This window comes from Zalophus californianus, chromosome 15 (assembly GCF_009762305.2).
Source record: "Zalophus californianus isolate mZalCal1 chromosome 15, mZalCal1.pri.v2, whole genome shotgun sequence".
In the NCBI taxonomy this organism is placed as follows: Eukaryota; Metazoa; Chordata; class Mammalia; order Carnivora; family Otariidae; genus Zalophus; species Zalophus californianus.
In genome coordinates, this window is record NC_045609.1 from 61,575,116 (window position 1) to 61,590,759 (window position 15,644).

Here is a 15,644-nt window from a genome sequence, read left to right on the forward strand (position 1 = left end):
CAGGCCTCTGGAGGCTTTGGGCTGGGGTGTGTGTGTGTGTGTGTCTGTTTTCATGTTCTGCGTTGCCTTAAATATTGATCAAAAGTGAAGAGTCTCCAGCTGTTGAGATTCCTAGATCATAACTGATAGACCACAATGAACTACCATACAGCCATTTAAAGAATGAGGTAGTGGGGTGCCTGGATGGCACAGTCAGTTGAGCATCCGACTCTTGGTTTTGGCTCAGATCATGATCTCCGGGTCCTGGGATCTAGTCCTTCGTCAGGCTCCATGCTCAGCATGGAGTCTGCTTGAGATTCTCTCTCCCTCTCCCCCTCCCACTTGTATTGTCTCTCTCTCTAAAATAAATAATAAATCTTTTTTTTTTAAGATTTTATTTATTTATTTGACAGAGAGCAGGAGAGCACACGCCGTGGGAGTGGCAGAAGGAGAGGGAGAAGCAGGCTTCCTGTGGAGCACGGAGCCCGATGCAGGGCTCAATCCCAGGACTCTGAGATCGTGACCTGAGCTGAAGGCAGACGCTTAACGACGGAGCCACTCAGGCGCCCCAATAAATAATAAATCTTAAAAAAAAAAGAATGAGGTAGCTTTTTATGTGCTGATATGAAATGATCTCCCAAGATATATCATTAAACAAAATGTGCAAGGGGCTCCTGGGTGGCTCAGAGGGAGCCTCCTTCTCCCTCTCCCTCTGCTACCTCCCCCTTGTGCGTGCTCTCTTTCTCTCTCTGACAAATAAAATCTTAAAAAAAAAACAAACCACCAAATGTGCAAAACAGTGTGCTGCCATTTGTTTTAGGAAAAAAAGGTAGAGAGACCCTGTAGATGCACACAGGCTGGTAAATGCGGAATACGTTTGGAAGGGTACCCAACAGAAGAGTCAGGGCTAGGGGAGACTTTGTACCACATGGGTGTTTCCTTCCTTGTGGTTATGCTGTCCTAAACAGTGTTTTTGAAGTGTTGAGCCTGTGTGAAGTGCAATGGTGAGGCTATGAGTTGGCCGTGTTTGCATGTTTCTCTTGGTCAGCCCAGGCACGGTGTCTGTGATTTCATGGAAACACCCACCCCTCCAGACTGTGCATCTCTGCAGAGGTGTGTGGGGCACAGTCCAGACCTCTGTGTACTTGAAGCCTCCAGTGTTCCTCAGAAATCCTTCTATCTGTCTACCTGTGGGAAGCCAGTGGCCAATCTCAAAAGCCCTCCACGGGTGGTTCCTTTTAGAAACACTTCCAGCAGCAGAGGAAAGGATTGAGACCAGGGGTGTGCTTCTCCATGGCAAAGTGCTTTCACTGCCCCACCCCCAGCCTCCCTGAGGATTTCTGGCCACGTGGCCCCACACTAAAGCACCTTATCCTTTCCTGGCAGACCTGATCATGGCTCCCCAACCCCAAATAAATCTTCGGGTGTGCCAGGCCGAGTGAGCAACTGCAGTAGCAGCCTGTCCTTTTCTCCTGAAGGCTGGCAGAATTGGCAAGCAGGAAAAAACGTTTGGTTTGGGTGAAATATCCACAATCTTTTCTCCTATATGAGCAAATGCTTCCCCTGGAAGATGGGGGAGCTTCCCAGCCTGGGCTTCTCTGATACCAGGGTTTCAGACCTGGATGTAAGGCCTCTAACACTGAGCATCCTCGTGTCTCTCCCACAGAGAACACCTTCTGCAGCGGGGACCACGTGTCTTGGCATAGCCCTTTGGATAACAGCGAGTCAAGAATTCAGCACATGCTGCTGACCGAGGATCCACAGATGCAACCCGTGCAGACACCCTTTGGGGTAGTTACATTTCTCCAGGTGAGGCTGAGGTTGGACATGGGCTCAAGCCTTCCCTGGGGGAAAAGCCTTTGTAGTACAGGAGGGCTTGGGTAGGAGGAATGAAGGCAACAGGAGATTTCCTTCTTGCATTTTCTCTTCCCTCTGCTGGCTCGTCAGATTCGGATGGTCTGATTTAGCCTGCTGAGATGCGAAAAGGGGGAAAGGGAAGGGGCCATGGGGGCAGGGGCGGGGGGTGCTGTTGGAATGGCTGTAGTTGGGCGGCTAAGGCCAACAGGGCGGGTATTTTGGTGAACTGATAAAGACCCAGACAGCCGTAGGCATGGGACCACCCAGCAGGAAGGCAGCTTTGGGCTGGCCTTGCCCTCACCCAGAAGGGGTGTGCATCCACCCCTGCTGCAGCTGCATTTGCTTGTGATCATGCTGGGGTCTATGTGAAGGTTCCCTTGTTTCCCTTGAGGTTTACACAAAGGCCCCGCCTCTGATGAGGAAAGAGAGCTTTTCTGCAAACTGCTGGGGCCCTTTGGTTGTCGTTTGGAGCTTGAAGGGCCTCAGAATCTCCTGTGTTTACATTCCCTGTGATCCTAGCCTAGGTCGGAACATCTCCCTGAACCTCTCCTGCCTCCAGAGACATGGGCTGAGGACCCATTCTGATGTTCGCTTCTGCAGTCCAGGGCTAGACATCGTATCACCCAGACACCTGACCCATTGTAGCAGGACAAGGGTCAGGCCTCAGTACCCTGTCTGTGGACTCTTCCATCTCCTAAGGAAACCACCCCATTTTGGACAGACAAGCCCCGAGCCATAGATCCTGCCTGTGGTCCCCCCACTTGACTTGACCCTGAAAGAGCCTGGGTGGCCGTCCTCCTGGATGGGTGGGAGGAATGGCTATTGACATGCAATGGCGTCTTGTCCCTGGGTCTCAGATTGTTGGCGTCTGCACCGAGGAGCTCCACGCAGCCCAGCAGTGGAACGGGCAGGGCATCTTGGAGCTGCTGCGGACGGTACCCGTGTGAGTACATGCCCACCCTGTGAGGTGGGGCCTGGCTTCCTGGGCCTGGGGGTGGGAGTTCCTCCTTACCCCCACATGTGGGCTTCCCCTTACATTGTTTATCAGGCACTGGTTTTTCACATCAGGGGCTCCTGATGATTCACTCCCTGACAGTCCCTGACCTCGAACTGCTCCCCTGTGTTCTGGGCCTGGGGCAGCAAACAGGGCAGTCTGAAGGCCCAGCCCATCAGCCCCAGACCCTCAGTTACCATCCTATCCCCTTTCCTTGTCCACAGCGCTGGCGGCCCCTGGCTGATAACTGACATGCGGAGGGGAGAGACCATATTTGAGATCGACCCACACCTGCAAGTATGTCTTGAGTGAGGAGAACCTTTCTAGCACACTATGCCTAGGCCTCTTCCAACTAACACTGGCTTTCATGCTGGGAAAACGGAGGAGCTTTATTTGTGAATGAGTAGAAATATGGCATGATTTGGAATTTGTCCCCTGAATTCCTCAGAGCACATAGGGAGCAGAGATTTTAGGCCAGGAAAGCTTGCCTGAGACACATGGTTTTTTGCATTTAAAAAGGGTGGGATTAAATTGACTTTTATATTACAAATAGATGGAAATTTATAATATTGAGATTGTTTGGGATGATACTACAGTAATATCTTGGTTAGAATAATAAAAAAATGAGGATCCATGCTTACTGACACTTTAAAACGTAAGAGCAGTTCTTGAGATATTGGAACTACATCAAAGAAAACAAACTGGAAATTGTACTCATAAAAAAAATAAACTAAAAAAGGGTGTTGGGGGGGAGAATGAATTTTATTGTAGGGCAAGTCATACATCAATAAACCTGACTTAAAAAAAAATAAGATCACCAGCTTTTCACTGTAGAAAATCAATATTGCTTGCCCAGGATTCAGCCTCCCATTTCCTGCTTCTCAAAAGAATATAGACTTTCCTTCGGAGCCACCTCCCTACCACCAGCACCCTGTAACACACAGGACAGGTGATACTGACCCCACGGCCCAGCTGCAGTGGGAGTCGTGATTGGTCTAGTGATCGCATGCGCCTTTTAGATACATCTCCAGCTTGCACAGTCAGACTCCGAGCTCCTCTCCTGGGTACGCTGGCATTCTTGGGCATATAAAGGAAGTCGGTATACGTGCAGGCCTGCAATTGCCCACTTACTGTGGCCCAGCTGTGCAGTGACATCTTTGGTTTCTTAGAAGAAACACGCTTTGTGTGCCAGTTAATTTTGAAAACCACCTAGAGCATAACTTCCTTCCTAATGGGCTGCTCATGAAAGAGAGCAGTGGACAGCTAAGAATGTTCCTGGCATGTATACACTTCCTTCTCCTTCCCCTGACCAATTGTAGGCCATTGCCATCTCTGAAGCTCTCATGTCTCTCAAAATCTGGCAGGCGGTGGGCAGCTGCCGGGAGCTGCGTGTCCTCTAGGAGGGACGCGAGGTGGGAGGGGAGACGTAGCAGGCAGACGTACAGCCAGCAGTCCCTGTAGGCCCTTTACTATAGACCTGTGAGATCTTGGGCAGAAACCCTACTCATTCACACATGATGCTCCTCTATTTTCCTAGTGCCTTTAACACTGAAGTTTTCAAATTGTTGCCAGGATCCTCTGTTAGCTCTCCTTTAACGTTGGTTTCCCTATAGCTTCTGCTTATGCAAAAACCAGGAACCATGAAGGCTATGTTTCCCTATGTCCTTGTTCTGCAGCCACACTGGGATCCAGCATGGGGCACTGTGGGCTGCCATTTAGCCTCGGTCATAAACGCCAAGTACTAAGAAAGAACTTGGTCATTTGAACTAGTAGGGTAAGCAGCCCGTCCTTCTCTGCATGCCAGGAGCAGTTCTCCATCCTCGTCTTCGGGCTCTGCTGAGATCAGCCAGCAGGACCCAGAACACCCAGTGGTCTTTAAAAGCAAGTGGTGGGAGGGGGGCTGGCTCAGTTGGTGGAGCATTCAACTCTTGATCTCGGGTCATAAGTTTAGGTGCCATGTTGGGCGGAGAGTTTACTTAAAAATAAAAAATTAAAATATATTAAAAAAGCAAGCAGGTGGCCTTGTGCACCAAGTGGGAACTCTTCTGTGCTCATCTGTAGCTGTCTGGGGCCTGCTTACAGGTGGTTCATTTTAGAGCCGGCTCCTATTCCTTTGCTCCAGGCTCTGCTGCTAGCCAGCTCTGTGCCTAAAGAAGTCCCTTAACTTCTCTAGGGCCTCTTTCATTTTTACTTATAAAGTAAGTGGGCTGAACTAGTTGAGTCAAGAGGTATCCTCAGCTCCTTGCTTAGGTGAGGGGCCTCAGGGCAGCCAGTGGAAAGGGTAAAGCTCCGACTCTACCCTGAGCAGAGCAGGGCCCACACATCCTGCTTGGAGCACAGAACTGCTCCTGTCGTCAGCTTCTCCCTGTTTGTGCTCAGAATCCTCAGCTTTGGGGCGCCTGGCTGGCTCAGTCAGTAGAGCATGTGACTCTTGATCTTGGAGTTTTAAGTTAGAGCCCCATGTTGGGTGTAGAGATTATTTAAAAATAAAATCTTAAAAAAAAAAAAATCCCAGCTTTGCCCGGGCTGATTGTAGCACTGGAAAGGAGGCATCAGGGCAGGGCCATCTGCTGACTGGTCTCAAGAAATAAGGAGCTTCCCTCGTGTTTCCACAGATAGGCTTCCTGGCCGAGCAGCAGGCCCGTGTGGTGCCTGTGCAGCCCCTGGGAGAGGGTCAGGCAGACAGGGAGGTGCAGATTCTTACTGAGGTGCTTTCACTCACGAGCTTTATTTGGCCCACATGGCTGTTTATAAGCAACGTTGCTAGAGCCTTCCAGATGACCTTTAATCCAACGCCCAGCATCACAGAACTATGTTTTACCAGAAATCCCAGAGATGTTTGGGTACAACTCTTCCTTGAGGCCATTTGGAGAGAGTTGGGACTCCACAGCGCCAAGGCCTACACAAAGCAGGGCCTCTGATGGGGTCTGCAGATGGCCATTGCCCTCCAGGCCCCCATCTCAGTCTAAGAAATGGAAAAGAAACTCCATCCAGAGTCCTTTGCCAAACCAGTTAGTGATCCAGCTGGGCGAAGTTCTGCTCTTCTGCTCTCTGGTGGCGCTTTTCTGGGTGACCGCACCCTCTGCTGTTGGAAGAGGGAACTGCAGGTGTGAAGTCGCCCAGTCCTGGCCTCTCCCGCCTGTGGCCCGCTTGCACCCTGTCCTCTGTAGCAGTAACTGGGGGGTTCCTCCTGAATGGCCAGGGAGGAGAGGAAGGAGTGTGCCTTCCCTCAGGGCAATAGTTCCTGGCTCTGCCACATCCGCTCCACCGGCCTGCATGGGGTGGCCAGAGTTAGGGCTCTGAAACAGGTGTGCAGGTGGTTTTACTGGAAGGTCCAGATAGAGGATGAGCTTTCCTTGGGATTTTCATGCTTCCTGGCTTCCCCTGATCCCTGATTTCCTCCAAGGAGTCCATTGGCTGGCAGAGACCATCATGTGTTAGCAACCAGGGCAGAACAAGATCAGACATCCTGCTCTTCCAGCACCCATTCCGTGCTCAGCACCTACAAGAATTCAGTAAATACCGGAAAGGGGGTGGTGACCATGGGCCACTGGTTCACTGAAAGAACTCTGGCTCTTTGGTTCTTTCCAAGCAGGAGAGAGTTGACAAAGGCATCGAGACGGACGGCTCCAACCTGAGTGGTGTCAGTGCCAAGTGTGCCTGGGACGACCTGAGCCGGCCCCCTGAGGACGATGAGGACAGCCGGAGCATCTGTATCGGCACGCAGCCCCGGCGGCTGTCCGGCAAAGGTAGCTGCTGCCACCCCAGCCCTCCCCTCCCCTGTGCCCAGGCCCGGTTTTCAGGCTCTCTAGGATGGGGCTCCAGAACCAGCAGCCCATTCAATGGTTTCTTTCCTGGCAGGATTGAAACAGCAAGAAGTCTTCCAGTGGGGTGGCATGAAGGGAGTTTTATTGGCCTATTTCTCTTGTGTTTCCTGTGTGTATTTCAGATGCACCGCCAGCGGTGACCATTGTGTTTTAGATTTGCCCCCTTGCAATCTGAGGTCATGGAGGTGAGTGGAAGCCACAGAACAGTTACAGGAAAAGGCCATAGTCCACCCAAGTGCAAAAGAACAAGCATCGGCCACCCACAGTATTGAAACAGGGCCCAGCTCTGGCCTGAAAGCCATGCCAGACCCGAGAATCACTCTGGCCTCAGGCCCTCCCAGGCCAGAGTGTGAGGCCAGCTCACAAACTTCCCTGCCTCCCTGTCCTGCAGATACAGCATGAGGGGCCATGTACCGGGCACCCTGTACCCACTGCCTTCTGCACGGGGCCTTGGGGAAGAAGGATATGGCTCTTCTGCTGGAAACTCGCCAAGGTGGTCTTGATTGTAGAAACAGCTGTGGTTCTTAGCAAAGGGCATCCCTACCTAACTCCAAAGGGGAAGTAGCCATTTACCTATATGTATGTTGACAGCTTGTTTTTCTACTTTCTTTGTCTAGTTCCTCCACCTTTTCTTATTGTTTGAAGAATAAGATACCTACAGTCCTGAATAAAATGCCTGCACATGTGATAGCACTTATGGGAACTATTCTCTTTCCGTAAAGGACAACTTAAGCTCCTAGTGCAAATATCCGACCCCCTTTTGCCTTCCTGCTTGTTCTGATGGTGTGCTAATAAGCCCATGGGAGGTTCTGAGAGAAAGCATACAGTCATTCGGTTGCTTTTGACGAAAGAGGTAATTTAAGGAAGGATTCAGGGCACCTGGGTGGCTCAGATGGTTAAACGTCTGCCTTTGGCTCAGGTCATGATCCCAGGGTCCTGGGATCGAGTCCCACATCAGGCTCTCTGCTAGACGGGGAGCCTGCTTCTCCCTCTGCCTCTCTCTCTCTCTCTCTCTCTCTGACTCTCATGAATAAATAAATAAAACATTTAAAAAAAGAAGGATTCATAGTCTTGTCCAAAATTTCAGCCATTATTGGCTGATTTTTAAAAATTATAAAAGTAACCCATACCACTGTAACAGGTCAGACAGAAGAGTTAGTATTATTGCCTCTGTAGTCCACTCCAAGCCCACCCTTTGAGCAACCAGCATTAATTTGCTTTTTTTGGGTATGTCTGCTGTTTGTATAGGTAAATCGTAGACCAAAATCTCTATAGCAGACCAGAATAGTGAGCTTCACCCCAAAGATCAGCAAAGTACCTTGCAAAGAAATAGTCCCACCAAGAGATTCCTCTCTTACCCTCCTGGCCCTTGGCAGACCCATGGACAGGCAGGCTTCCCTGGGACCAACGTGGGGAGATGACCTCAGCATCCCACCGGCCCACCCAAGGAGAAGGGTGGCAGGGTACCATCTGACCACCCAGAGCCCAGAAACTACGTAAGAGTTCATTCATGGCAAAGCACTTACAGCCCTTAATGGCATCCCTTGCAGTGGGCAGAATCCCCGGGTGGGCTTGGGCAATGGCAAAGACCTTGTTAGTCACTGTCTGGGGCTATGTTAAGGGTAAATCTGGGGCCTGTGGCACAGGAAGGGGAAGGACAGTGAAGAGCCCTATCTTGGAAGGTGCCCTTCTGAAGTCCAGAGGCCACCCCCTCGTCTTTGACAAGAATGGCACTCTTAAGACCAGAAATTTCTTGAGAGCATAGTTGCCTCATCTGCCCTGTGTCCTCACACTGCTCTCGCTCAGCTCTCAAGGCTGATGTCTGGAGTGGGCTCAAGGCTTTCCTAGGACCTTTTCTTAGCATGTCTGCAGAGCCCAGCTCCAAGCGCAGGGTTGAGGGATGTTAGGAGCCCAAAGAGCCATCAGGCAACTTAATGGTGTTGTTGCAGACACAGAGCAGATCCGGGAGACCCTGAGGAGAGGACTTGAGATCAACAACAAACCTGTCCTTCCGCCAATCAACCCTCAGCGGCAGAACGGCTTCACCCACGACCGGGCCCCGTAAGTTCCATGTCCGCAGAGGGAATTCGTATTCCAGGGCTGGTACAAGGGGGGTAGTTTGGTCCTGAAACGTCTGTCCCTGGGGCTTGCATGAGAGAGAACAATGCCCGTAGCCATTGCTGGATGGGCCCGGGGTCTCTGGGGCACACAGATCTGTGGGTCATAGGAAAGGGCCTCGGAGGGGACCCGGCAGACTAGGAATATAAACATCAGTAAATATTTGCATGGGCTGTGTGAACAGACAGGAGGCCAAGTTGGGGCAAAATCCCAGCCTTGAGGGAGCCCATTGTGCTGAGCACGACTCCCCTCCTTATCTCGGCCTCGGCCAGAGTGCCCTTCCTTCCTTCCTGGAGCCTGGTCTCCGGCTGATAGCTGCAGCCCCAGGGGCCTCCCTGTCTGGCCAGCCCCATAGTGGACGCCTGCTGCAGAGGCCCTTTTTCCTGCCTCCCTTCCATGGGGCCCAGAGGAGGGAAGGGAAGTCCTTTACAGGCCTCTGCTGCCTGCCTAGGGACCCGTATAGCCCTTTGGGAGAGACTGTGGCTAGCCCCACAGAGGTCAGACCCTCTTCCTGCTGACCTCTCTTCCTCTGATAGGGGATGAATGGTAGGCAGGGCTGGAACTGGGCACCCCCCTCTGCCCTTTGAATCAGGGAAGCTGTGGGGAATAGCTGCTGGCAGGGGATGCCTGGGAGTTGGCAGCCCAGAGCAGAACTCTTGCTTGCCAGGGAGGAAGTTGCTGTGCCCTGGGCTCAAAAGGAAGCACAGCACTCCTGCAAGACCAGGGTGATCGGTCCTTCTTCTGAGAAGTCTTTATTATACACTTGCTGTGTGGCAAGCTCAGGACCCAGGGGGCCATCTAGGATATAGGCTCTTCCTTTGGAGGTGCATGAACTGAAATTGGTGTGAGTCTGGCTGTGGATGCTTTTTGTTGGAAATAGCTACTTCTTTGAATTCTGGCTCCAGCTGCTCATCCATGATCTCCGGAAGTGGTAGTGATCTAATATTCTACAGAAAAGACAAGTTGGCATGATCCAGAATAGTTAGGGAGGGCTTCTTGGAGGAGGAAGAACATGAGACGGACCTTAAAGTTGCCCTAGGCTTTTCAAGCAGGAGAAGGAGCTGACAGGGATGGAACAGGGGAGGCCTGGCTAGCAAAAGTCAAGGCTGCAACCCAGGAGCAGATTGTGGGGTAGGGAGAGTTACTCTGTTTTTTTTTTTTTAATTAAAAATTTTATTTATTTGAGAGAGAGAATGAGAGAGACAGAGAGAGCACAAGAGGGGGGAGCGGGAGAGGGAGAAGCAGACTCCCTGCTGAGCAGGGAGCCCGATGCGGGACTCGATCCCGGGACTCCAGGATCATGACCTGAGCTGAAGACAGTCACTTAACCAACTGAGCCACCCAGGCGCCCTAGGGAGAGTTACTCTGGATGCCCAAGATGGCTCACCTGGAATCTGCTATCCAGGAGCCACGAAAAGTTGAGCTTTTTGGCAAGAGCCTGGAGAAGCCTCCACTGCCACCTCCAAGCAGCTTTCCACCCCAGCCAGTGAGTTTCTCCAGCCATCTGCTTTGAAGTAGCTGGCATGAGGCACCATGATCTTCCTCTGGCAGCAGCAGATGGCCAGGCTGAGGTGTAGGGTGTCTGGAAGCTCTCCACCTAGGAGCCCATGTCCTGGGGCCATGCTCCTTCCCATGCCCTGAGCTTGGCTTCACCCTCTAGGCCCCGTTGGCACTGGCGGGGAGGCTGGGAGGTACTTGAAGGCTTAAAGCCTCAAGCATATTGCCTATAACTTGTAGACAGTCTCAGTTCAGATGGCCCTATCCCCTCTGGAAGGTCCAAGTTTCTGGGCAGAAGGGCAGGGGCTCCTGCATAGACACACCCCACTTGCGGCTCTTGTATATGTGGAGCAGGCTTGAAATCTCACTTGCTGTCCTGGGCACACGTTCAGCTGCTGCACTTCCAGACATCACAGGGGGCACAAGGCTCAGGGTTCCTGGATGCATACATACAGCCCAGACTCAGCCCACCCCTGACCGTGCAGAGGGGCACTGGATCTGGTGCAAGGGCTATCTGTAGATACAAGGTAAAGGCTGCAGCCTCCACCTTTGGCCTGAGTTGACTGAGCTACAAATAGTTGGGTGGAAATAGATCAGGGGTGCCAGCCCTTTGGGGTCATCTCCCCTCCCTGCAAGCTCAAGTGACCAGTCAGGTCTCCGCAGTGCTGGAATCTGCAGTCCGGAGGGAATCAGAATGTCTCTTCTGAGGTTCTCAGTGCTTGTTACCAATTTGTTAGCCATTGGTTGAGAAATGGTTCCTGCTGCTTTGCCAAGATCCTTTTCCAACGCACCCCTCCAGTGTCTTAAGGCTCTGGCTCGCTGTTATCTCACGATCGATGATGATGGACTCAGTTTAGATTAGCAAGCACGACTGTAATATCTATGCTGGCCACTCTGGGACCTGACCCCATTTCAGATAAACCACATGGATTGCGACTGAGAAAGCCGACCCAAGATGTGCTGGCACTGGTGTTTGCTCCTCTCCCTGTGGGGGAGCAACCAGCACAGGCCTTATTGTGTGTGCATGTCTGATTTTCCTTTAGTCAGCCTTTCTAGGCTGGGGCGTGCTGATTCCACATGGGTCTGGGAATGGTCTGAGGAAGCTACAGTTCAGAAGGGCTGCTGGAGCCCGGGCATTAGCAGCTGGGCTCTGGCCTACTTGAGGGGGGGGGGGGGGGGGGGGGGGGCGGCAAGCACTTGCTCTTCTCATTCCCCACTAGCAGCTAACACTTACGTAGTGACGACTGTGTGCCAAGTAGTGTTCCAAGTGCTTTACACCACATGACCTTCATTCATTCTCACAGTCACTCTGTGAAGTAATCTTACCATCCCCTTTTATAGATGAGGAGACTGAGGTACAGAGAGGCCAGTCAGTGACTTGTCCAAGGTTAGAAAAGGGTGGTACTTAGGGCAGTCTTCCCTAGTGTGACCTTCCTTACCCCATTCTCAGGGATCCCATGAGGGACACACAAGGCTGTGTCTCTGAGGTGGTAGTGACCCTCATTGGTGGACCTCATCTGTCTAGTTGGAATAGGAATAGGGACCTGTCACGTGACACTGAAGACAAGGCTAAACCCCCTGTTAGAAGCTTACTGTGCATATTTAACTCTAGGGAAGACAGTGGTCAGCTTTGGTGCTTCTAAATCCCAGAGATAACAAGCTGTATCGTAATTGGCTTGTTTATACCAGAATTACTTTCTGACAAACCTTGTTTTCTTTATGTTCAGAAGCAAAACCAACCCTATCTCTGTCCCCTCTACCTCCTCAGGGCTAGGGGATTTCTTTCTTTCTCTTTTGACGCCTTACTTCCTGCTTCCCAGAAAGGCAGGCCCCTTTGGGTAACCTGCTCTTCTCCCACTTGCCCTCGCCAGCCCTCCTCCCACCGCCTTCCCAGAAGGAGAGTCCTTGGCCCGTTTTGGGGCTTCTTTCAGGGTTTCACAACCCTTGCATTCCAGCCGTGAAATTTGTATCTGGCTTTTCCCAAGATGATCAGTTGAGAAAAGCCTCCTTCGGCTTGCTGGCGCCTCCCTTCCCACTGCCTGCCCTGGTGAGTTGGGGAAGCATGGGAAGCCACTCCTTGCTGCCACTGAGGAGAGCCTGGCTTAAGGACTGTGCCTGCCAACACTTGTAAGAACCCGAGGGGGGAAAAAAGGCCCCAGGCATCTTCCCTGTCTGAGGTTGCCTGGACTGTTCTACGGAGTTTGGATTTTGCTCCCCAGCCTCTCCACGGGGACTCAGAGGATGTGTGTGGTCAGGTGCATCGGGTGGGGAGCTTTGCATTTCCATAAACTTTTGCTCCAATGCTGGGAACTGCAGCAGTGTTCCAGAACTTCCTCCTCCCTGCACCAGGGTCTCACTGCCTGAGGTCAGAGGACCTTTACGAAGAAGCTCTGGGGGTCACATACCCTCCCGGAGAGGGGCAGTGCTGTGTGTGTGTGTGTGTGTGCATGCGGGTGTGTTGGTGGGGGAAGGTCCCTGACTGTGAGAAAAGCACTTTGTAGTTGAGGCACCTTTAAAAAGCAAACTAACCGTCATTTCTGAGCCAAGTTTCTCAGTCTTCTGGAATCATGCCAGCAGCTTTTAAGGCCTTTTTTTTTTTTTTTTTTTTGGTGCCTTTTTGCCTTAATTTCCTGAAGAATTAAGGTTTTGTAGTATGAATTCTCTGGTTGTGACTTTCTCCGCTGCACAGCCCCCCACCCCCCCCAGCACACACACGCTTGCACGTGTATTTCTCTGCACTTTTAGGAGTGTCTCTGCTCCCATCTGTTTGCCTGTCGGATGGGGTGACCTTGCTGCCTCTGCTCCCATCTTGAATAACTTATAACCTGGCTAGGGAGTCATCCTTTAGAGAAACTTTGTTTTGTTTTACTCACCCTATGAGGCCCATGACGATTAATTAGAAGAAGAAAATACCTAGTCTGCGCCCAGTGAAAATACCTAGTCTGCGCCCAGTGAACTGGGTGAAGGAAGGAGAGTTTCCATCTGGGAAAACAGCTGGGCCCCTGGCACTCACAGCTCATGCACAGGGCAGTCTTGGGTGACCCTATTCAAAGTGTCTAGCGCATCTGCAGCAGCCAGCCTGGAGCCTGCGCTTGTCCCGCTGGCCTCCCTCACCACTCCCACGCTGGGGGAAATACGGTTGTTTTCACTGGAGAGAAGACCCAGAAAGAAACAGCCCTGCCCTCAGGGCGCCAGCTGGGTCCCACAGGGCTGATAGGAGGAAGGGCCCAGGCCTCTGTGATTCACGTGTGTCCTGCTGAGTGCCTGCCTTTGTGCGCCTTTCTCAGAGACACACGTTTGAGAGGGCAGAACGAGGGGCTCCACAGCAAACCCGGCACAGGTAAATTTCTGTTTGAACTCCTTTCTCTGCTCCACTTCCCCAGAGAGATGGAGCCACAGCCACTGTTTCCACCATAGCCTTGGAGTTCATGGCCTGTGTGTTGAATCCTCAGTCCACGCGCATCCCCCTTCTTCAAGTTGCACAATCAGCAGTATTTTTATCGCCCATCTTTGATCCTCAGTGTCACCCAGCACTTGAGCAGTGAGTCACTTCTCCAGGGAAGGGAAAAGGAAGGCTCAAAGGTGAGAGCTGGAGAGAGGAAATGACTCAGTGTCTCAGAAAACAGAAAGCCAAGCGTTCTGGTGAGAGTGGGCTCACTCAGGAAAGCCAGCATCCTCGTCTCCCACCCAAGTCAGAGGGCTGGGCTGGGGGCAGAGGTCCCTGGTGCCCAGAGTTAACTCCTCTGGTTGATTAAAGCATCCTCTAATCATCATGCCAGTTTCGCTCCCTCTCTCTTCTTTAGCCACACCCAGCCCCACTGTTCCATCATCACATCCCGTCCTTGGGGTGCTCACAACGAAAATACCATACTTTATCATTTGGTTACAGCCTTGTGTTTAGGAGTAGTTGTGGAGGTGAGCTGGTGCCTTTACCCCCACCCCACACCTATACCCTGTCCCAATCCTGTCCTGAAGGGGGACCTTCAAGTGGTTCTTTCTCTGGAAAGTTCGGAGCTTTTGTCAACATTCTGAAAGCAAAAGGAATAATCTCCCAGCCTAGAGGCGGAAGCCAGAGGTTGGGCTGGCTCAGCAGGCCAAACCCACATCACTGTTGAATAGTTGCCAACCCTGATGCCCTCGTTCCCGCTCCCGGGCATCCCCAAGGAGAAGGCCCCAAGTCGCATGGCCAGCGCACATGTCACCCCTGTCACAGGACTGGGATTGTGGCTTAAAGGAGGCTCGGTGGTTTGGCTCCTCTCCTTTCCACACCTACTACCATTGATAGAATCTGACCAAGAAATACCAATAGGCTAAAATGGAAAAATTAAGGCTTTTCAATCTGAAGAGACCCGGGTGGAGAGGAAACATGGATACGGTTCTCTCAGTCTGTAAAATGTGGGTAGGGCAAACAGGGGCATGTACTATAAACTCTACAGTCCTAGAAAATCAGGAATCTATCTTGACACTGGAAGGAGAAAGGGTTTTAGGATGTGTAAGAAGTCATCTTATGCAGTGGGAAGTGTAAATATAGAATGTGCTCTACAGACAGGTGGTAAAGAAGAAATAAATGGAAAGATTCAGATCAATTTCTGAATTACCGAGGTGTGCATCTCAGCCAGCATGTAAACCACCCTTTGCTATTCCCACTTCGGGAAGAATCCTGGGCTAGACAGGGTCCATGGCTGAGCAGGCAGTTTTTATTGGGCGTTGCCATGTGCTGGGCCCTGTGTCGTGAGCTGCTGTTGTCCCCATTTTACAGATTAGAACACAGAGGCTTACATAGACTTACCTCAGGTCAGTAAGCTGGGAACAAGTGTCAGAGCCAAGATGTGAACCTCGGATTATTTGATCCAGTCCTCTCCACCACTGGGTACTGCCCAGGAAAGAGGAGACATGTGGAGGGGCTTCCTGCCAATTCATAGGAAAAAATAACTGGAGACTAGGCCCTGGAAGTTTACACACCACTGTACAGAGGAAAGCTGGTGTTTTCGATTGCTGCGAAACCCAGGAGGGTGGCAGGTCAGTGGGCACCGTTTGGCTGAGAAAACGTGCCCCCAAATACGGTGAAGTCTCTTGGAGGATATACTCCACCAGAATGAGTGAGGAAGACATGCCGGGGCCAGGAAATGGGGTCCAGCATGGGAAAGAAGCCAGGGGAATCACCAGGGTGACGGTGAGCAGCAAGAACAGAAGGCAGCCAGTTCAGAAGGACCTCCGGAGGAAGGGCTTGGAAAAAGACAAAATTGATAAATACTTGATGTATTTGAGTATCTTGGGGAAATCTGTAGACCATTGGTGGTTAGTTTAGGATTGAATTAGTGATAAACACATAGAAAACCAAGACTGTTATTAAATCCAAGGAAAATAGAAAA

General features: G+C 51.5%; 1 protein-coding gene across 5 annotated transcripts in view; it reads left to right on the forward strand.

The window, feature by feature from the left end:
* SUFU (SUFU negative regulator of hedgehog signaling) overlaps nt 1-15,644 on the forward strand; it is a 114,887-nt gene that overhangs the window by 75,828 nt on the left and 23,415 nt on the right. For 3 of the 5 annotated variants that reach the window (XM_027597145.2, XM_027597148.2, XM_027597146.1), the window contains exons 4-8: nt 1,646-1,788; nt 2,694-2,779; nt 3,055-3,127; nt 6,426-6,579; nt 8,607-8,718. In XM_027597145.2, the coding sequence (XP_027452946.1) occupies nt 1,646-1,788; nt 2,694-2,779; nt 3,055-3,127; nt 6,426-6,579; nt 8,607-8,718 (568 nt within the window). Of the gene's footprint in view, nt 1-1,645; nt 1,789-2,693; nt 2,780-3,054; nt 3,128-6,422; nt 6,580-8,606; nt 8,719-15,644 lie in introns of all 5 variants that reach the window. The other 2 variants (XM_027597144.2, XM_027597147.2) reach the window with 1 other exon arrangement.